A 22,440-nucleotide genomic window follows, 5' to 3' on the forward strand; every position below is an offset into this window, starting at 1 on the left:
CCTATCTCTATCATCTTCCTCATATACAGCTGAAAATAATAACAAATGACCTATCTAATAAAATCTCTTCTTACCCTGTTTATGAAACCAGAATTGTGTAAAAACTAAAGATATGATATTACAGTCAACAAAGAAAAATAGGTTAATCTTGAGATTTACACATCTGATATCTTGATAGCAATTCACATTGGACACCTGACTAGATAAGGGGGATTGGGAATTTGGGATTGGGGTTATTCATGAAAGAAAAGCTGGACTTTTGAACGTTCTTTGCTAATTCTGAGACTGAAACAACAACAAAAACAACAACAACAACAAAGCCGTAGTCCCAAAATGAGACTGATATTTCACATTCAGAGCAACAGAAACTTCCTCTGTTCCCCTGCCCGCTGTTCGTGGAGCAGTAGAAGTTTAACATCATGAATACAACATTAACAGATTTGTGCAAAACTAAACTCTCTGTGTATTCGTAATAGTGTTGATATACAAGGTTGGCAAGCAGGCAACCTTTATGTATTCTGCTTACTTTACACCCATAAATTAAACAATGCAAGTATACAACAGCTCTCTATCTCCTCTTTTACTTCTAAAATCTAGTAACAAGAGTATGATTCATAGTTATCATACATTCAATACTATCATCATAACAACAAAAAGACCGATAAGAAGAAATTAATATAATGGAAAAACAAAAACTATGCACAAATAAATTAGTTGCAAGATGGAACTCTTCAAGCTGAGATATATACGCCCCAGAAGTGAACAAGTGATTCAATTCTTTTGATTTTTGAAATATGAAAGACACTGGCTTACGCTTCCGCTGCAATGTTTATAGTGGTCACTGGTCAGATGAGCATATTAGAACCTCTGCCATGATTACCTGAAAGATATATAAGAGACAAGTTAAGTGCCATTTTCAACAATACTTGCAAAAAATGTTGAGTAAAGAAAATTCCTTTTGATCGGGGATTAATAGTCACGGGTACTATCTTAGAATGATTTTAAATAAAGTAATGCAAAACCACTCAGCACTAGCTAATCTATTACCATGTGCCATACAACAAGTCTGTAGAGTCAAAGCTTCATTAAAATTTACAAAAAGGCTAGTAGGAGATGATTGCACCGTTGAAGAAATACAAATTGACAATTGATTAGTTTCAAGGAAGAAATTAAACAGTTGAATACAAATGTAAAAGGACCAGAAATGAGTTTAGAAAATTTACAACAAAGATCCAAATTTTGAGATGTGATAAAAAGTATTTCACCAAAGCACGACTGAATGCGCCCACGGCTTGAGCTTTATTATCCAAGATCAAGTTCATTTCATCAAATTTTTATAATCATTAAAGTATTCTGCCCTATGGTTAAAGAGAAAAAGAAAATAAAAAGGGACAGAAGGTGTAATTTTAAAACACAGACTACAGGCCATTACAAGGCATTTGACTTAAGCTTGAAGAATTGTGTTCAAAACTTTGATTTTTACAATTAAAAAAATTATCTTTGAGCTCAGTACCAGGTAAAGCACATACATTAAGAATCCCCTTTTTTCAGATTTCAGAGTTCTCTAAAAACCAGAAACAGGGTGCAGCTAAATGCAGAGGATAAGCAACACATAATATCGATACGTAAATACTTACATAGATTCCTAGCTATAGGGGAACACATCTATTTCTAGGAAAGATTCAAGATTATAGCGGAACTCAAGATCAACATAAAGGTAAGTTGGTCCCAACACAATTTCAAGGTTTTTACTAATGGGCAAATCCTCTCATGCAAGAAAACAGACATAATACATGACACGAAGAATGTCAATAAAGCACTAACCTTTCTAGTGGGTGAAATTTAACATTCCTTCTGATTCCAATCTTCCGTAATTCTCGGAGGTGAGATACGATCTCCTGTATTAGGCCTTCCTCTCCATTTTTAAGCGTGTTGATAGAATGCTCAATAAAAGACTTGTCAGCTTCGAGTGCTTGTAATCTCTCACTAAGACTGGATACCTCATTAGCAAGTGCTACAATATCAGCTTCCTTAAGCATAACTGCTCCTTGTTCAGCTCCAGCAGACTTGGACTTCTTAAAAGAATGAGCACGTCTTATCAAAGTCTGATGGCTTCCTGTGGGAATGAAGCCAACTTTTTCTGATATTATGCCATTCTCATCAGTTTCTATCTTCACTTGACTCCTTTCAAACAGCTTCGGTTCACATAAATCCTGCCCTTGCTCTTCTGATTGATGACCATTCGTCAAGTCTGAGTATGCTTTATTGCAGCAGAAAGCACTGAGCTTTTTCTCCAGATTAATTAGACACTCAGAAATATATTTCCTTTCATCTTCAATCACTAACAATTGATCTTGTGAACCAATCTTAGTGTTTTCATCCAAGGCATTAAAATTGTTAGGAGCACCTCTACTTTTCTCACTGTCAGTAGTGCATGCATTTGAAGTCGACTCCCCAACATTCTCCAAAAGTGACTCATCTGGATATTTGGTTCGGTAATATTCAAGCTCTGCTTCTAAATCTTGAATCTCTTTCTCTTTCTCTGTTACAAGGTCGTTATACTTATCAAGAGCTTCCATGTCATATTCAGCCTGCTCTTCCATCATCCTTAGGTCATGTGAGGCTTCCATTTGCAAGGCAGCTTTTTCCTCCTGTAGTCTCTGGATCATTGCCATTGTTTCATTTGCAGCGATAGAAGAAGCATTCCTTTCTTCCTCCAACTCTTTCAGCAAAGCAATCAATAACTTTCTATCATGCTCAAGTTGCCGTCTTAACCGATCAAGTTCACTTTCTCCTTCAATTTCACTAACAATACTAAAGTCCAACGAGTCTACTCCAGATTCATTTCTATCAAGGGAAGTCTTAGAATCATTTCTTTCAAGTGAGCGCCTCTTTTGCAAAAGTTTCATCCCAACAGAAGTAGATGAATCATAAGCCTTGAGCTCATCAAGATTCCTAGAAACCCCAGGGCTCAATATATCATTGTAAAGAAATTCTGATCCTCGAGACAATTGTGAGAGCAAAATTTTTAAATCTGCACTGACTCTTGGTGAGTCCTTTCCAGACAGCTGCTCGGCCAGCTTACCAGACAACTGCCTACCCTTGCTGCTGATAGCTAGCTGATATGCATCACCAAGATCCAAATGACTAGGCTTTTGCAAGCCACCATCCTTATGTTCAGACCTCGCCTTTGAGCTATTAAGACATGTATTACTTTGCAAGCTCTCAAACTCCTTAATTTTGTCAGTTTCATGTCCCAATGCTTGCGCGTTGCCAGATTCTTCAATTTCCAAGTCATTTGAGTCATTGACATCCATTTTTTCCTCCACAATTCCATCTTCAATATTTGCTGCAAGCAGTAGCAGATCCAGGATTGTCAAATAGGGTGAGCACAATTATAAAAATATTATAGTTCAATTTTGTTTTAATAAATGCCCTCTGAAACTAAAACAATGTTATAGCTCATAAGTAATACCCATTTTTAAAGAAAAAAAAGGTATTAGAAAACTGAGGAAATTAAAAAAGGGGAAATATTAGAAAAGTATAACAGAAAACTTAAGTCGATTGTGAACTCAGACCCCATGACCTTCCGGAGATAAGTTAAGTGTGGAGTAAAGGAATTGCTAGCAAGCTAGACTGCTAGAGCCTTATCATTAGTAAGATATGCATCAACATATTTGTACAGAGGGTATACAAGTGTCTACCCTTTGCGCTATATAAATCCACCACTTATGCAAGTCAGAGGTATCAGGGTTTAATACTATGCCAGGAACACCTGTATATATTGCAGGCCTAAGGCAAGAAGCAGATAATAAGATACGCTTCCTAGTCCCTCCATCACAAAATATCTCACTTCAGAGATTTCCAGATTACGTGTTCATTATTCTCTGATATAATAACAAACTGTGTCAGTTTATTTAAAATCTTCTGCTTAAAACTGATACAGGTGGAAAGAATTATATGGTAAAAATCATTAAACCATATGAAACATATCAATTCAAATTTATTTCAAGTGAATTAACGATATGAACTGAACATTATCACAATGAGCTGACACTATAGTAACAAACTAACAAAGTGGTATTAGTTCTCTTCTAATTTTCCAATTACTTTCATATCAAAATTTCACAAGGACCAATAAGGCACCAGAGGAGGGGGAGGGGGGGTAATTATATAGAGCACTGCAATAAAGATTAAAACTTAAAATGGGATAATTAAGGAAAATACAAGGAACAAATCTTCTCCACTTACATCCATCTACTGGAGTGCTGATAAAGACATTTCCATCATTTTGTGACTTCAACACATCATTCAAAGGTTTTGGATCTGTTGATGCAGATGTATCAAGATTACTATGAATCTCTTGCCAATTAAGTTCTTCCAATCCGTGACCAATAGCAGAAGCAGGCGCTACTGATGGGTCGTCATGGAGATCAATGATGTTGGATTGCGCCAGATGTAATGTTTCTGAGGGTTCAGGTGATATAATTTTTAGATCAACTGGCATGTCAGAGACAAGATCATCTTCGGATACAGAAACAAAGGTTTTAATTGGTGTAGAATCTAATATGATGTCTCTTAAAGGATCATGAGACATCAATGGTCTTGAGTCTTCAGCATCAGACATCTGAATATCTGATTCAGCATCAGAGGTGACTTTCAGCTCTGTGTATCCAAATTGATCCAAAGAAACCTCAGTTTTTCTTCCACTCTCAACAGATGGTTGCAGTGACTTAGTTTCCTTTTTCAAATTGATAAGATCTTGGCAAATTTCCCTGCTCATAGGCAAGTCAGGGTCGGTGTCATCAAACCCAAGCGACTTAGTCTGAAGCAATGTTTGGGCATGATGTCTTGAGGTCCACAGCTCATTGCAACAGCAACAATGCTTCATGTTCAAGCCCTCAGTCTTCTGATCATTAATTACTGAGTCATCATCAACACCACTAAGATCTTCTCCTCCCAACTTACCAACTAATAACCTGTATGTTTCAGCATTGGATTTATCTTTTGTAGCAAAAGAGAAGAGACAACTTTCACACATCCCACGAACATCAACAAGCTTCTCATGAAAATGACAGTAGACCATAGATGAGATCTCCAACTTGTGTTTTCCACATATCATATCCCGATAAAATCCAACCTTTTCACTTCCAAGAATGTGATCAATCCTTGAACATAGCAAACAAGGGAGAGGCAGTTCGCAATAACGAGCAAATTTTGTGATCAAGTAACCAAATAGCCCATAAACAAGAAGCAAAACAATAAGCACCCATTCAAGTAGAGCTGATGCCAATACCGTCCTAAATGACCTATGGTGTTTTTGTGATTCGGATGACAGCCGAAATAATCTGTCCATCCCAGCAGATTACAAAATCATATGCAGAACACAGGACATAAACAAAAATAGCTGAAGCATGCTAACTGACCCAACTTGGATTCAGTAACACCAGAGGAAAGCTGAAGCACATGTTCTGATCAACCAAGAAAACAATAATAGAGATCAGATCATAAAACCATCAATCTTAAAACCTAAACTCACTATCATTATAAGCTAGCTGTTAATAAAGTCTCTTTCCAATACAACATGATCATGGTTAAACTATAAAAGATACAATAGGTTATAAACTAAGATATAAATCACCAATTAACATCCTTCATGCAAGATGATGTCAAATTGTCAATGCAACAGTAAATCAAACACAAATCCCATGTGGGATCAAAATCTAGAAAGCAACAAAACTTCCTCAGTTACGATCCATGCAAATATCAATCTGAACAGGGGAAATTCTAACATGATCAACCAAAAAAAGAAAGAACATGAAATAAAATCACAATCCCCAATCCATCATCAAATATGTCTACAAATTCTAAACCCCACCAAACAAAAGTACAAAACCCATGAAAAATTACCAAATTTGCAAATTAATAACAACAAACAGGAACAAATTCTTACAAATTCAGTGAAGAAAACAAAAACCCAGAAACCATATATCCTCTGTTTTTATACCCTCTTTCTCTGTCTCAGAAGCAAATCATCAAACAGTTTCAGTGCAATGGAGGATGAACAAAAAAGCTGCCACTTTTTGAGTCTTGAGATTTTAAGAGAGAGAATGCAATTAAAATATGATCAAGGGTTATAATTAATGAAGACAGATCTGCACGTAGTGATCAAATTAAGCCATGAAAATCAAAAAAATGAAAATGGGGTCAAAAGATCAAATGAATGGAAAATGCCGACTAAGGAAAAAGTCGGCTGACCGAAAGTAATGAAGCCACCTTAGTTGGTTGGTAATGGTCCCATTAACATATTGTTTTCAGTCATGAATTTGTGGATTTTCTTTATGTCTTTCAGATGAAAATGAAAGATTTGGGATGGAACCTAGTAACTATTTTTAGGTGAGATCATGATTAGTTCAATAATGGTAGTGCAATTTGGCTAACTCCAATTCTACATGTGTTACGAAGTTGACTTTTATGTGATTTAAGAACAATTAATCGTGTTATTTTAGTTTATACGAGTATTTTTTGTTGATTATCTATATATAAAAAAAATTGTATTCTTTGTGTGTGTTTTTATTAATTTGCACTTTTACAAAAACATAATTCTGATCATAATATTATAGCATATCATTATTAATATGCAATAGTTTGATTTGTACATAGTCAAGTTTTAATATAACCACTAACATATACTCCCTCCATTGCAAAATCTCGTGACAAAGGAATATTTTATGTCTCACAAATAATACTCTTTTATTGCGAATAATATGTAAGTATGTAACAGAGGGAGTAAATGTTTGATTGATAGATAAAATTCCAGATTTCAAACATAAAACATGAAGAAAGATGATCTAAATCTTTTGGCAATCTTTAGGGGATGTTTAAAGCTAAGCTTATAATATAGTTAGTGAAAATGTGAGATGGAATAAAGAAACGCTTTTTATTTGCTGGCCAAATTCATTTGTTTTAATTGTTTTTGTTGTTAGCAGTCAAACATCATCACATATTGAAAATAATTCCGTCGAATTGATATTTTTAATTACTTTTTTGTCAAAAAAAAAATTAATGTAAGACTAACAAGTAACAAGCAAGCCTATTCGTTGATTTTTTTTTTTTTTTTTTTTTTGAGACAATGAATTAATGAATCTATCATGCAAGCCCCATTCACAATTACACTTAATTAAAGCCACATGAAAAACTTCATTTAGGATTAACATAAACCATGTTATTCCTTAGAAAGCTCCATAATTTCATATACCAATGTCACTAGTATCATATCAACTTGCCTTTGTTCTAAAAAGCTTATACCTTCCTTGATTTTATTGTTTCACAAAGTGTTGGGTGCGGCAATGTTTCCTGCGTGCCATTTTTTCATCATATATTCCTCTGTCTCCACCAAACATCATCCATCAATGGTAGCTACAACTACAACAGATTTTTCAATCTCCTCCTCATCTTAAAAATCCTAAATATATTAGCAATACATCATCGTCATCTTCTTGCGATGAACAATAAGTTTCCACCCGGTGACAAAGTGGTGGTGGTTACGATGAAAGAGAGAAGTGAGGTCATTCATGACAGAAGAGAGATGACGTTTAAGAGAATTGAAGAGGATGGAGAGGAGAAAAAAATAAAGATTGTTGATTATATTTGTCCATAATTTATGCTTGAATTGTTTGATAATTGCTTGAGATTCTTGGATTTTTCGAAAAATGCCCAAAAAATCATATTGGGGCTTTCTCATGTTGTGTATAATTGTTGAAATTGATTGTTTCATATGATTGTATGTTGAATTATGAGCATTTTGATAACAGATGCATGTATTTTGGTTGAGAAATGAGCAAGTTATGTTATACCTATGACCTTTAGTACGAGCTCTTCAATGGAGGTTTCGCCATTGTTATACGTATCATCAAACAAATTATACATATCCTCAAACAAGTTATACATATCTTCCATTAAATAATTTGTATATATATCCTCTACTGCCTGGATGATATCCTCTACTGGTTGGCTGGATGAAATCATGGCTGATGATATCAGTTATGATTGTGTCTATACTGATATCCTTTACATAGCCAATAGAGGATATCATCCAGCCTATAAAGAATATCGTCCAACCAATAGAGGATATCATCTAGCCAATAAAGGATAAGATATCATCCAACCAATAGAGAATATTAAAAATCCGTTGGACTGACGAAATACCTTTTCTTATTGTTTTGGGGTTCTTGGAACACCTCATCTTAGTTTTGATCATTAATATGTCTCATTACCTCATACAAGTTTCAATGTTAATATAAGCAAAAAAATTATAAATCCATGTTAGAAAGAACAAAATGACAATTGCCGAAACGTAGTGAACCACTATTGTATAAGATGATTCTTCTCTATCTCGATGCAGTAGTAGACATGAAGAGGTCGCCTCTCAAGATTAGCACGCGTCAAATTTTAGAGGTGAAATAATAAAAGTATTTTTCGTGTTTTTGCTGCGTGTTTATAGAAGTTGTGAAGGTTGGATTCACCCATACCCATATCTATTGAACCTATATTGGCTCTACTCATCTGCTCCATCCTTATTCATTTATAAAATGATTGTGCGGTATAATAAAATATCTATTACAAACACAGAGGGTGAACTAAAATGAAACATTAAAATGATTACAAGGTCAAAATAAATAAAACAAGGCTACACATAAACTCAAATAAAGTATCGATCAACAAAGCTAAGTACATACACACTAATAAGAAATAAGCACACTAACATGTTTCACCCTGGGTACAAATAATAAAAAGAATAAATAATAATTGTCCTACAATAATGAAACTTGATCAACACTCAATTGACTCACTCAGTCATTTGACTTAATTTTCAATAAAAAGTATTTTGTGTTACAAAATGAACGAGTTTCCACCTTTTCTAGACCTATCTTGGGAGCAAGTCGGACTTGTATCATAACCTATATATGCCACTTATGTAGTAACGAATAGGGATGGCAGTGGGTTGGGTTAAATGGAAGACCCGCCCCATCCCCGTCCAAGTGGGGCGGGGATGGAGGGAGGTTTGGCGGGTGATGGGGTGGGGATGGGTATAAAATGTGTACCCGCCATGGGTGATGGGGCGGGTATGGATTTTAGAGTAGACCCGCCCCATATCCGCCCCGCCCCGCCCCCACCTTATACTTGCACCATATTTCTTTTAGAAGAGTTGAGAATTTATGAAACTTGATACCCCATAAGACCCAATAAGCTTGAAAAGTGAAAGTCACAATTTTCTTAACCTAATTTGATATAATAGTCATTAATGTGATACAATACAGCATCATGGCGAAGGGTTTGAGACGATTTTGGGGCGGGTATGAGGTGGGTATGAATATCCAAGTGGGTGATGCGGCGGGGATGGATCATATCTTGTACCCGGTGGGGCGGGTATGGATGTGGATATTGTACCCGCCACGGGTGGTGGGGCGGGAATGGGTATAAGATTTTTAGGCGGGTATGGATATGGAGGTACCATCATCCGCATCCGACCCGCCCCGCCCCATTGCCATCCCTAGTAACGAAATTCTATCTCATAATGGTAATAAAGATAGTACTACGTCATGTACCACATTAGGAATCATTGTTATAATAAAACCATAAACCCCCCCCCCCCAATAGATTATATATTCAATGTAAATCTTCCATACAATTTACGAGATATATGAATTTACTTATAACAATGATGACTCACACAATAAAAATAAATTATACTACATATAATTAACTCAACACTTCTTTTTATTTCTTTATTAATTAGTGATCAAGAATATTATTTACTGTGTTAATTTAATTTTACTTTCATCCTTAGAGTGTGCACAGAGACGTAGCAAAGATTTTGGAGGCCCTGTTCTAAATCGAAAAAGGGGCCCTTAATATAGGAAAAATTATACTATTTTTTCAAAAAAATTAATTTAGGCAATGCACAAATTCCCTATATATATTACAAAATGAAAAAGGCTTTCGTATAACAATGATGTATTCAATTGCGCAAAATCAAATTCGAATATTTCATTCATGTTGAATTATTTATAATAGCAACTAAATATAACATCATTATTATCATAATAGTGTCACATATACAATTATAGGCCGTAGAAACAACCAAGATTATAACAAATTAACAATCTAACATTCTAACCCAAAGCAAAAAAAAAAACAACCAATTAGATTCTAATTTCTAACATATATACAAGTTGCAAAATTGAAAAAATTCATCCAACTATGAAATAATAGGAATGATTAGATATTGCATAATTGCATTCGTACAATTTATACATGGCCGTAGAAAAATTAGAAAAATTATAAAAACAAAATATAAATATAAATTTCACCTTTAATGGATGGCCAAAGAAGGACACTGAAATCACTCATACTCCTTATATAGAAAAGGAACAATAATTAACCTTTTGATATGAATTATTATGGAAAATCAAAATTAATAGTTCATTGCCAAAGTTATGGAAGAAAAAACGTTTGAATTTGACTGATTATATAATTTTTTTTCCATTGAAAATCCTTGAATGGAGAAATTATTTTTCATGAAATTGAATTGATTTAATTAAAATATACTTATTTAAATTGGTGAAAGATTTTGGAAAGCTATAATTATAGCCGTAATTGTATGAAGCTTGAATGAAGGGAGGAAAATATTTTTGAGGTAAAAAATAGCTGACTTGCTGCATTGAATACTTGAAGGCGTTATGAACAAGAAGACTACACTGTTAATAGCCTCAATACATTTATTTATTTTTTTATAAAAATGGACCCTCTCGAAATTGGAGGCCTTGTGCAAGAGGGCACCTTGCACACCCTGTTCTACGGGCCTGGGTGTGCACAACTAGTACTATCATATACAACTTTAGTGCATAAACACCTTAAAATCATTTCTTAATAATTATTTCTCAACTCAACCAAGACAATACGTGATTGAGAATAAAATAATGAAGTGTAGTAATTCCTTTTTTTTTTCTCCTCTTAAAAAAAAGGCTTTAATAATCTCATATTTGGTCAATTTTTTGTAAACAATCCTACCTTTGACAATTCTATAATCTCAACTTCGATTATTTTGGAATAATCCCAACTTCAAGGGGTATTGACTTTTATCAAGCCCAAGTGAACGATTACTTGTTAAATAGCTTTTTCTTTTTCGTTTTCTTTTTTTTTTTTTTGCTTTTCTTCCCTTTAATTCCAGTCAACTCCCAACTACCACCCCTTTCACCGCCCTCCAAGCCATCAGCTACCACCTCCGCCTCTTTCCATTCCCCTTTTCCAGCCACCTCGATAATTGGCACCTTTGAAATTGACCACCTTCTTTCCTTTCCACACCTCCCTTAAAACCGAATAATGCCATGAAACCATAGTAGGAGTTTATAGGTAGTATAAGCGGAATTTCATGAATCCTATTCATACGCACATAAATCAGGATCGCATGCATAACACACAAGAATCACATAATCATACCTTTGAAGCGTGATCGCCACGTAGCTATTCGATCGGCAAATCGGGAAGAGAATAGAGCCCCAAGCGTGACTCCTCTACTTAGTCCACGGGATTAGAACGAGTCATCCACCAATACTAGATTAGTCGAGTGAAGGAGAAAAACCATGATCACCAACTCGAATGGACAACTGACCACTGCACAAACTACCACCACCACGAGGCACACCACTAGCGCTGAGAGAGGGGAGAGATGTGATGAGAGAGAGATTTTAAGAAGCTTGGTTTCGTTTTTGCTAATTAGGGTTTAACTTAACAATAAAATTGTTCAGTTGAATGACCTAGACACCTAGTCTATTTATAATCATATCATAATTAGACTAGATTACGAAGCTCGAAACCTTCCAAACCTACTCCTATGGCTAGCCACCTAGAGTGATGAGGCCCATCATCAGCCCCGTCCTCTAATGCTTGATCTAGGCCCTTTGTGTGACCTTATAGGATCTGTCCAATTGGACTTTGGCCTATTTTACTATCCTAAAGATTGTTCGTGCCTCTAGCTATGATATATCGACGACCCAAAAGTACGAACTTTATAATTTCCATAGTTTGATCCATTTATACATCTTGTAATTGCACTTGACGAATACATTAATCCTTCAAACCCCACTCATGAAACCCTCACCCCCTTTGAAAAACCCCAAAACAAAGAACCCCATTGTCGAAAAACCCAACACCATCAAAAATCCTCCACCACCGCAAAGAAAAAGGGGGGGGGGGGGGAAGAAAGAATTTGGGTTGACAATGTCGGAGTGGGTTTTGGAATGGTTGTGGGTAATCTAGGTGGTTGAGAGGGGGTGGTAGCGGCTAGGAGGAGGGGTGGAAAATGTGGGAGGTGGAAGGGTTGGGGAATGGGTGGTTGGCAGTGGTGGGCCGAGGCTAGGAGGGTCGGGCTTATTTGACTTTATTTTTTAATTTTTTGGAGCAATCACGTGCTGACAAGTGTACATGCAACTTGTTATAACAAGTTGATCACCAATTGAGCCTAATAAATAGGGAAGTCAGTGGGTCGGGTCTCTCCCATCCTCGCCCCAGTGGGGTGGAGATGGGTCTTGGTTTGGCGGGTGGTGAGGCGGGGATGGGGATAAGAACCATACCCGCCATGGGTGATGGGGCGGGGATGGATTTTAAGTTGTACCCGCCCCATCCCCGCCCCGTCCCCACCTCATACCTACGTCTATATATTTGTAAGGAAAAATACACTTTAATAATCTCAACTTTGCCCAATTTACTTTAAATAATCCCAACTTTCTATTATTCTGCAATGATCCCAACTTTCATATGCGTTTTCTTTCTTCAATCCCAAACCGGTCAACAACCTATTATTCTAGGTTACCCAACACGTGACAATACGTGATTGGTTTACACACAAAAAAAAAAGAATTAAAAAATCCCAAACAACCAGCCACGTGCCAATCCCTAGCCACCGAACCACCACCTCCCAATCCCTAGCCCCCCGAACCACCACCTCCCAATCCCTAGCCCCCCCGAACCACCACCTCCCAATCCCTAGCCACCGATTTTCGCCGCCTAACCACCATAACACCAGAAATCGGCCACTCCATCCCTACTCCACCTCGGAAACCGACGTCCCCTCCCTCCCACACCACCGAAACTAGCCATTCCTCCCTTCCCTAAACTCGCAACCGCCCTTCTCCCTTCCCTAAACCCAGAACACCAACCTTCTCGTTGCTCACACCGCCAAAATCGAAGCCCCCTTAATTCCCCACACCACCATAACCGACCTTCTCCCTTGTCTCTTCCCTCAACCCAGAAACATGCCTTTTTCATTCCCCATCTTCGAATCTGTCCCAAGCTCCCAAGTCCCAACGCTGCGCTGCTTACGGTTTCAGGGCTAGGTTTATCGGGGTGGAGGTAGCGGAAGTTGGTGGTGGGCGCAAATTAGGGTCGGGAATAGGGTTGGGGAGGTCGTGGCCACCGACGGTGGTCATGGAAGGCTTGGGGTCTTGGGCTTTGATTTATTTTTTTTTTGTTTGATTTGTTTTTTTTTTTAATTTTCTTTTTAAAAAAAAATAATTTTTTTATGAACCAATAAACAAGTGACACGTGGCAATTTTTTATTCTTTTAACAAAAAATTAACCCATTCTCCAGGTTACCGGTAAATGGGATTGAAGAAAGAAAACACATATTAAAGTTGGGATCGTTGCAGAATATTCAAAAGTTGGGATTATTCAAAGTAAATTGGGCAAAGTTGGGATTATTAAAGTGTATTTTTCCTATTTTTAAAAGCAAAATTATATATTTTTATACTATTTTATAAAATAATTACGTGAAATAAAATATTGATTATAATACTTTACACTATACTTATATAATAAACAAAAATGTGTATAATATTAAGAGTGTTTTATTATTATAATGCGTACGAAGTATTAATCATGTAGGATTGTGTATTTGAGAGACGGAGATTAGGTGGGTCTTGGTGGGGATTAGGCGGGTCTTTGGTGGGGATTAGGTGGAGATTGATATCCAAGTGGAAGGTGGGACGGGATGGTTATAGAGTTGTACTCGCCGGGGCGGGGATGGGGATGGGGATGAATATTGGACCCGCCGCGGGGATGGGGATGGGAAGGCCAACATCCGCCCCGACTTGCCCCATTGACATCCCTACTAATAATGAAAATGCACCCTTAATTTGGAATTAGTTTAGAGAATCAAAATTTGAGATTATTTTTTAAAATCGGCTATACTTGATATTATTAAGACTAATATTTCCATCTATATTTTTTAAAAATCGGCTATACTTTTTTTTTTTTGAAACAAAAAAATCGGCTATACTTGATATTATTAAGACTAATTGTTCCATCTATATTTTTGTGCCAAAATTAGGGGGCAATAGTGTAAATCCAAATTTGTAGATGAATAAAATCCAACGTGTTGGACCAAAATACCCTTTGTATCACTTTCTCAACCCTACACTGCATCTAGGCAATTCCCAACACAACCCTGCTACGTAGGGGTGAAAGTTCGGTTTTCGGTTTGGTTTATGGCCCAAACCGAAACCGAACCACTCTAATTCGGTTTCGCGATTTTAGTAACCAAACCACACCACTTTACTTTAGAAACCGAACCAAACCAAACCGAATAAATTTCGGTTTCAAAACAAAAAACCGAACCACACCGAATTGTTTTTGGGCCTTGTTTTTTTGGGCTTTATTCTGCTATTTTTGATATCTTAAAGCCTTAAACAACAAGGAGCATGTAAATAGAGCATGTAATACATTAATAGCAAGGGCTTAAACAGCATAATAGATTAATAGCAACCTGAACATGTAAATAAAGCAAGGCAGACGGGCAGTAGGCCCATTAGCAATGCATGTCAAGTTGTCAACAACTCAACATCACAACATTCACAAGTCACAACAATACAGCATTAAAAGTTCTAATTCAAAGTTCTAACTTCTAAGAATTCAACACTTCATCCAAAAAAAAAAAAAAAGTGTTCAACATTACAACTACAGCAGTAGCATAACAATATCAGCAGCAACATCATAAGATTCAACAGCAGCATAGAGGGAAAATCAGCAGCAGCAGCATAGAGGGAAAGTCGGCAAGCAGCAGCATAGAGGAAAGGCAGCAGGCAGCAGCAAGTTAGCACGGCAACAACAAATTAGCAAAGAGCCCACATCAGTCTATTATTTGCACTTCATCAATATCAGCATCACTAATTGCCATATTCTTCAAATCTATCATAATTCATAACAAAAATAACCAAGTTAATATATATATACATAAATGAAAATATGTAAATTTTGATTAGATATTCTTATATATTACCTTCTTCAAGCAGCTCAACTTCCTCTAAACATTCTTCAATACTTGGAAATGGTGAAGCACGTAACCAATTTTGAGCACACACAAGACCTTCTACAACTCGGGGAGTTAATGAGCTCCTAAACTGATCTAGAACTCTGCCACCAGTGCTGAATGCACTCTCAGAAGCTACTGTCGAAATAGGGACAGCTAGAACATCACGGGCAATTCTCCCCACGGTAGCAAACCTTGAACAATTGAACTTCCACCAGCTCAAAATATCAAATTCACCTATATCAGCTGTCGTATCCTCCTCCAAATATTTATCCAACTCTATTTTTGCATCTCCATCTTTCTCACACTTGTGTTTCTTATACTTACTCTTTAAGACTTCAATCTTTTTATGTTTGGGAGACAATGGAGTTTTGTCATCCTTACTTGAAGACACTTCCTCCCTATTCACATCATTAGATGAAGAAACACGATACTCCTCATACAAAGCATTCAAAGTTACCTTCACATTATCAACCAACTTTGATGCAACAATAGGATCATAAATTTCAGTTATCATCCACTGAACATAATCAAGCTTTAACGAGGATCAAGGACAACGGCAATAAAAATCAAGAGGTTTATTTTTTCTGGATCACCCTAATACTTTTCATATTTTTCTTTCATTCTACAAGCCATAAGACACATATCCGGATCATCACTTGAAACCAAATCTTTCAAAAGTACAGCAACACTCACCAATTCATGAAAAAACAAATTGGAAGTGACATATAAAGAGCCAGAGACATGCAAGGTCAGATCATAAAAGGCTTGTAGAAATTCAAAAAATCTTCTCACATTATTCCAATCATCAGAATCAGGGCTACCCTTACCATCCCTCTCATTCAAATCAACTACATAGTGGGGGTCTTCCTCAGAATACCTCTCAAAAGCATCCTCAAGTTCAATAGCAGCATTCAACATCAAATAGGTGGAGTTCCACCTAGTAGGCACATCAAGGCACAATCCCTTTTTTGTGTTGATTTTTTCATCTAAGACACATTTTTTAAACCTTTGCAACCTAGCAAGAGATTGTTTGATAAACCTAACAGCATGCCTAACACGTTGAACCGAATCATTAACAATTTTCAAACCATCAGAAACAACCAAATTGACAATATGCGCAACACAACGCATGTGAATGAAACGACCCTTAAGAACCCCAGTTTTCCATCCATTTATTTTCCTTCTCAAATACCCAATTGCAGTATCATTTGAACAACACAATGCATCAGAACAACATCACAACACAACAGAACAACATCACAAGTTCACAACAACACAGCAGCAAAAGTTCACAACACAGCAGCAAAAGTTCACAACACAGCAGCAAAAGAACAGCATCACAATTCACAACACATGCATCCATGTAGTCTTAACCATTTCTTTGAAAATACAGTTACATTTCTTTGAAAATGTACACTGTAAATAGCTATGAAACTAATACAGAGTGAATCTGCAACTACTTAGGCCTAGTGTAGCATGTAGACTGTAACAAAGTATTTCGCAAATAAAACATAAACGAACATTGCCTCACAAACAACATCACAATTCACAAGTTCACAATCAACAATCGAGTGTATATTCACCCAAAGATACTAGAGAATTCAAGGGAAGGAACAGCCGAACAGATCTGAATTTTTTATTAAATTGTACATGTAAATTGTAATTTTATCATGATTCAAACTCATCTTTAATAATCATTTTCGTAATTAACACTACTCATAATTAAAACCTTAAGAAATTAACTTTCATTTTCCAGATTTGAACCAAGTAAATGCTTAATCGCAAATATGAAAAATTACCTTTGGACGGCAGGACGGTGGAGGAATGGACGGTGGATGCTGGACGCCTGGACGGTGATTGGTGGTGGAATGGACGGTGGAATGTATGAGAGTTTGAGACTTAGGGTAAGAGGCTGAGAGCGTGGAGGATTCAGACTTTCAGAGGAAAACGCAAATAGATTAGGTTTTTTTTTGGGTTTATATACTTAGGGTAAATTGGGCCTAATATTTCGGTTTTTTCAGTTTTATTCGGTTTTTCGGTTTTTAATTTTCTCAGACCGAAAGCGAACCGAAAATCGAATTTTTTTTTTAACAAACCAAGCCGAACCACTTTAGGAAAAAAACCGAACCATATTTCTTATTCGGTTTGGTTTTAAACCGAATTTGTTTCACCCCTAATGCTACGTTGTGCATTCTCTTCTTCTCATCTCCTCTTTGTTGTTTGCCCCTTTGTAATTCCCCCAATTTTTCCATCAATTCCTTCATTACCCTTTTCTTTCTTCTCTTCGATTTCATCACTATACCCGCCAATTTTCTCTCTCCTCCCTCGTTCGAATTTCTGTTAATTCTCCCCCTTTTCGTCTTCCTCCTCCTTCCATCAATCACAATTTCTGATTTTGGGGTTTCTTACCTCGATTTGTTCGAGATTGTTCCCTTTCTGTGTTCCATGAATTGGGTTTACAAGATTTGAGGAATACCCAGTTCGAATTTGATGATTTACACTGTTTTTTATGCTCAATTGATGGATCAAAACCCAAATTCTTGGGTTAGGGTTCTATAATTCAGAGGTACTGTTGTTAATTTCGTGCATTTCTCTTTGATTTTCTTTGTTTTGGGTAAACCCCACTTCGTTATTTTGAGTAATTTTGTTTGCTAACTGAAGCTCATTGAGGTGTTTTATTTGTTCTTATTTTTTTTGTATCTTAACTATATGATTCATATGCTTTAAAGTTTGTGAGTTTAATTTTTGCTGTTATTAAATTATAGATCATGGTTTAATTCTGCTGAATGTTAATATTTGCAACTTTATTGGCAACTAACTACTACCTCCGTTACAGCTTATGTGCAACGTGACATAAAGTAGAGAGGGAAAATGTCTAATCGTTGCCATAACCTATAACAGAGGTAGTATAATAAGATGTGTTGGTATTTACTTCAGCATTTTTCAGTCTATTTTCAGCCTAATTAACAGATTAGCATATCGTATATAAAGTAGAAGTGATTTACTTATCTGGCATGTCACTCTCAGAGAGCCAAAATTTTTTACTACTAATTAGACTGTAATAGGAAGTACTCTACTCTTTTGAGGTAGCTGAATTAGGACCTTGGAGATCGAAAGATCTCACCTTGTCGTCGAGTTCGAGGAATGTTGACTATGGTTCGAGTTATTTCGCATAGTGAATTAGTAAGGTGAAAGGAAGTTTTTCTTTGTTATCTTACATCCTATAAGGAATTTGGTGACCACCTAATTTATCTAAAAGACCTTTTACTTTTTAATATACAGAGTTCCCTTTTAAAATTTTAAGATTTTCGAAGTTAAATTACTATTAGTTGTTGCATACAAAGTATGAAGTTTGAAATGTAAAGCATGCTTAGGATGCATTTAGACATAATACTTCATAAGCCAACTCTTTGAGCAGTTTTGTTTCTTACTTAAAAGATCTAAAACACCCCTACTTTTATTATTATTAATGCTAATGTAATAAGAGTTTTTGAATATCGATTTTCATTTAATTCTACGCACACATAGCATGCTTATGAATCTGTGTTTCTACAAGTGAGGGTTAAAAGAGAGGCTAGAGTTTGTTGTGATTTCTTCCACTCAGGGTGCATCTTGGATTTTGTTGTTATTTCTTTCGCTCAGGGTGCATCTTGGAGTTTGTTGTGATTTCTTTCGCTCAGGGTGCATCTTGGAGTTTGTTGTGATTTCTTTCAGTTGATTGACTATGTGCCTATTTTTAGATTTTTATGTTGTATGCTTCTTTGGTTATAGAATGCTTAATCAGATTTTTATGTTGTATGCTTCTTTGGTTATAGAATGCTTAATTAGTTAATTCTTCTTGTCTCATAGGTTGTTGATGCCACTGATGACTGTACATTATTGAGAGTATTCAGCATCTTGCTTGCATAGTTGAATTGGTGAAGTTTGCAAATTGTAAATCTTCATTAAATTATGGCAAATCATGACGTCCTTGGGAAAAATCATGGAATGGATATAGGTCATGACCGGCAGTTGGTCCTTGCCCATAATCATTCCCTAGGTCATGAACATGAACTGGGTTTGAGAGAAAGGCATGAGCAGGAACTAGGTTTAGAAAATGCCCACAACCATGATGAATTGGCTTTGGAACAGAGCCATGACCATGAATCGAGTGATGGGCATCATTATGAGCAAAGCAATGACTTGCATATGGAGCATAAACCTGATAATGAAAGCCATGAATTTTCTTCACAGAACAATGATTTAAGTATGGTAGAGCACAATGAGCTGACTGTTTCCGGCAATCAAGACCTTGATGAGGATTTGGAGTTAGATATTGATCAAAATCATGAAATGGGAATTGAAGCTATTGATGACATGGTTGTTCAGGAGCCAGAATATGTACTTAGTCATGTTATTCAGGCGCGTTCTTTGGTTGTTAGCCCTAGCCATGAGATCCGTGTAGGGCAGGAATTCCCAGATGTCAAGAGTTGTCGCAGAGCTTTAAGGGACATGGCAATTGCTCTACACTTTGAAATGCAGACCATAAAATCTGATAAAACTCGCTTTACTGCCAAATGTGCAGCTGAAGGATGCCCCTGGCGTGTGCATGCTGCGAAGCTTCCTGGGGCACCTACTTTCACAATCAGAACCCTTTATGAGCTCCATACCTGCAATGGCATAGGTCATCTGGGCCACCAGCAAGCATCAGTTCAGTGGGTGGCTAATTCTGTCGAACAACGTTTGAGAGAGAATCCTAACTGTAAGCCTAAGGAGATACTAGAAGAGATCCATCGGGTACATGGGATCACCTTGTCATACAAGCAGGCCTGGCGGGGAAAGGAGCGTATCATGGCAGCTATGCGTGGATCCTTTGAAGAAGGTTATCGGCTTCTGCCACAATATTGCGAGCAAATTAAACGCACAAATCCAGGCAGTATTGCTGCTGTTTACGCTAGTCCAGAAGATGGCTGCTTCCAGCGGCTCTTTATATCATTCCACGCATCTATATATGGCTTCCTAAATGCTTGTCGACCACTTCTTGGACTTGATAGGACCTATTTGAAAAGCAAGTACTTGGGAACTTTGTTGTTGGCCACTGGTTTTGATGGGGATGGTGCTCTCTTTCCTTTGGCATTTGGTGTAGTTGATGAGGAAAATGATGAGAACTGGATGTGGTTTCTATCAGAACTCCACAATTTGCTTGAGACTAATACTGAAAATATGCCAAGGCTTACCATTTTGTCAGACAGGCACAAGGGTATTGTTGATGGAGTGGAAGCAAATTTTCCTACTGCTTTTCATGGATTTTGCATGCGTCATTTGAGTGAAAGCTTTCGGAAGGAGTTTAATAACACAATGCTCGTCAACCTTTTATGGGAAGCTGCTCAAGCTCTTACCATAATTGAATTTGAAGCAAAAGTTTTGGAAATAGAGGAGATGTCACAAGATGCTGCATTTTGGATTAGAAGAATTCCACCCCGCTTATGGGCTACAGCATATTTTGAGGGGACACGATTTGGGCATCTGACTGCAAATATAGTTGAATCTCTAAATATTTGGCTTCTTGAAGCTTCTGGGCTCCCAATCATTCAGATGATGGAGTGCATACGGAGGCAGCTAATGACTTGGTTTAATGAACGACGTGAAACCAGCATGCAGTGGACATCGATACTTGTTCCAACTGCTGAAAGGCGTGTTGAAGAGGCAATTGAGCATGCCCGCTCTTTCCAAGTTCTCCGTGCAAATGAGGCAGAGTTTGAAGTTATAACAAATGAAGGATCTAATTTTGTGGATATTCGAAATCGTTGCTGTCTTTGCAGGGGATGGCAGCTGTATGGTCTACCATGTGCCCATGCTGTGTCTGCGCTACTTTCCTGCAGACAGAATGTACATCGCTTTACAGAAAGTTGTTTCACCGTTGCAACTTATCGGAAGGCATACTCACAGACTATACATCCAATTCCAGACAAGTCATTGTGGAAAGAGTTGTCTGAAGAGGACTCGGATGCTACCAGATCTGATGGGGCTATCATTAACCCTGCTACCAAATCTGATGAAACTATTATTAACCCTGCTACCAAATCTGATGGGACTATCATTAACCCACCCAAGTCTCTTCGCCCTCCTGGAAGACCTAGGAAAAAAAGAGTTCGAGCTGAAGATCGTGGCCGTGTTAAACGGATTGTGCACTGTAGTCGTTGCAATCAGACAGGTCATTTCAGAACTACTTGTGCCGCACCTATATAGATTTTTATCTGAAGATTGGCAAATCAGGTGATTATCATGTGTTTCTATATATTAGTTAAATAGAAACTTCAAGTTTCTTGTAAGCCTTATATTTTTTTTTTATGCAACATTCTAGTTAGTTAGAATAGCTTGTCTATATTGGTCTCTTTCCTATTATTAGGAAAATATGTGAACAAAGCATTAGCTGCTATATACCTATTCATAACGAATAATACAATTACTGTGGAAGAGCTTATTCATATTAATTTCACAATAAAGATAGATCTTTTTATAGACTTCCAAATATGAGGCCACACATGCTATCTTTGATATAGTAGTTCTTGGCTTCTATGGATGTTGTGTGCTTTGGATATAAAAGCCGATGAATATTCTTTCCAGGTTCTTGGGTGAGTTAGATGGACCTTTATGTATGATATGTTACTCCCATTACACATTTACTGATTTACACTAATAGATTTGGCTTGAGGAAGGGTTCTTTGTGATATCCCATTCATAACTCATCTTGTTCCCATCAAAATTGGATATTGGAATTGTTGATCTTAATTTGCGATGCACTGGGTTTACCTCTTGATTAACCTGAAGATCGTCTGTTGTGAACGTGTTTATGCTTCTCTTTGAAACAGCATAAGTTTTTACCCTTGATGATTTAAGCAAATTATCATTGAATGTTGCAACTGTATTCTTGATATACGTCTGCTTTATCAATTACTCTGTACTTTGTAGTATATAGGAATAGATGAAGATAGAAGATGTATAGTTTTGGCCACCCTTATAACAAGGGAGAGACCAAGTGCATGATCTCATTTTGTTATACATCTCCCACGATTAGTACATCTAGGCCT

The 22,440-nt window shown here is 36.9% G+C and overlaps 2 protein-coding genes across 2 annotated transcripts; one reads left to right on the forward strand and one right to left on the reverse strand.

The window, feature by feature from the left end:
• Positions 1-310: 310 nt before the first annotated feature.
• On the reverse strand, positions 311-6,396 carry LOC110708374 (myosin-binding protein 1-like). Its single transcript, XM_021886498.1, has 4 exons — positions 5,954-6,396; positions 4,252-5,471; positions 1,825-3,349; positions 311-880 (listed from the first exon to the last, which is right to left on the reverse strand). Exons 2-4 carry the CDS (start codon positions 5,354-5,356, stop codon positions 877-879), a joined length of 2,634 nt encoding a protein of 877 aa, XP_021742190.1. The 5' UTR covers positions 5,357-5,471; positions 5,954-6,396; the 3' UTR covers positions 311-876.
• Positions 6,397-16,608: 10,212 nt separating this feature from the next.
• Positions 16,609-21,837, forward strand: LOC110708376. Its single transcript, XM_021886499.1, has 2 exons — positions 16,609-17,936; positions 19,220-21,837. The coding sequence occupies exon 2, from the start codon at positions 19,322-19,324 to the stop codon at positions 21,596-21,598; it is 2,277 nt and encodes a 758-aa protein (XP_021742191.1). The 5' UTR covers positions 16,609-17,936; positions 19,220-19,321; the 3' UTR covers positions 21,599-21,837.
• The last annotated feature ends 603 nt before the right edge of the window (positions 21,838-22,440 follow it).

Source organism: Chenopodium quinoa, unplaced genomic scaffold, assembly GCF_001683475.1.
Source record: "Chenopodium quinoa cultivar QQ74 unplaced genomic scaffold, ASM168347v1, whole genome shotgun sequence".
NCBI classification, from domain to species: Eukaryota; Viridiplantae; Streptophyta; class Magnoliopsida; order Caryophyllales; family Amaranthaceae; genus Chenopodium; species Chenopodium quinoa.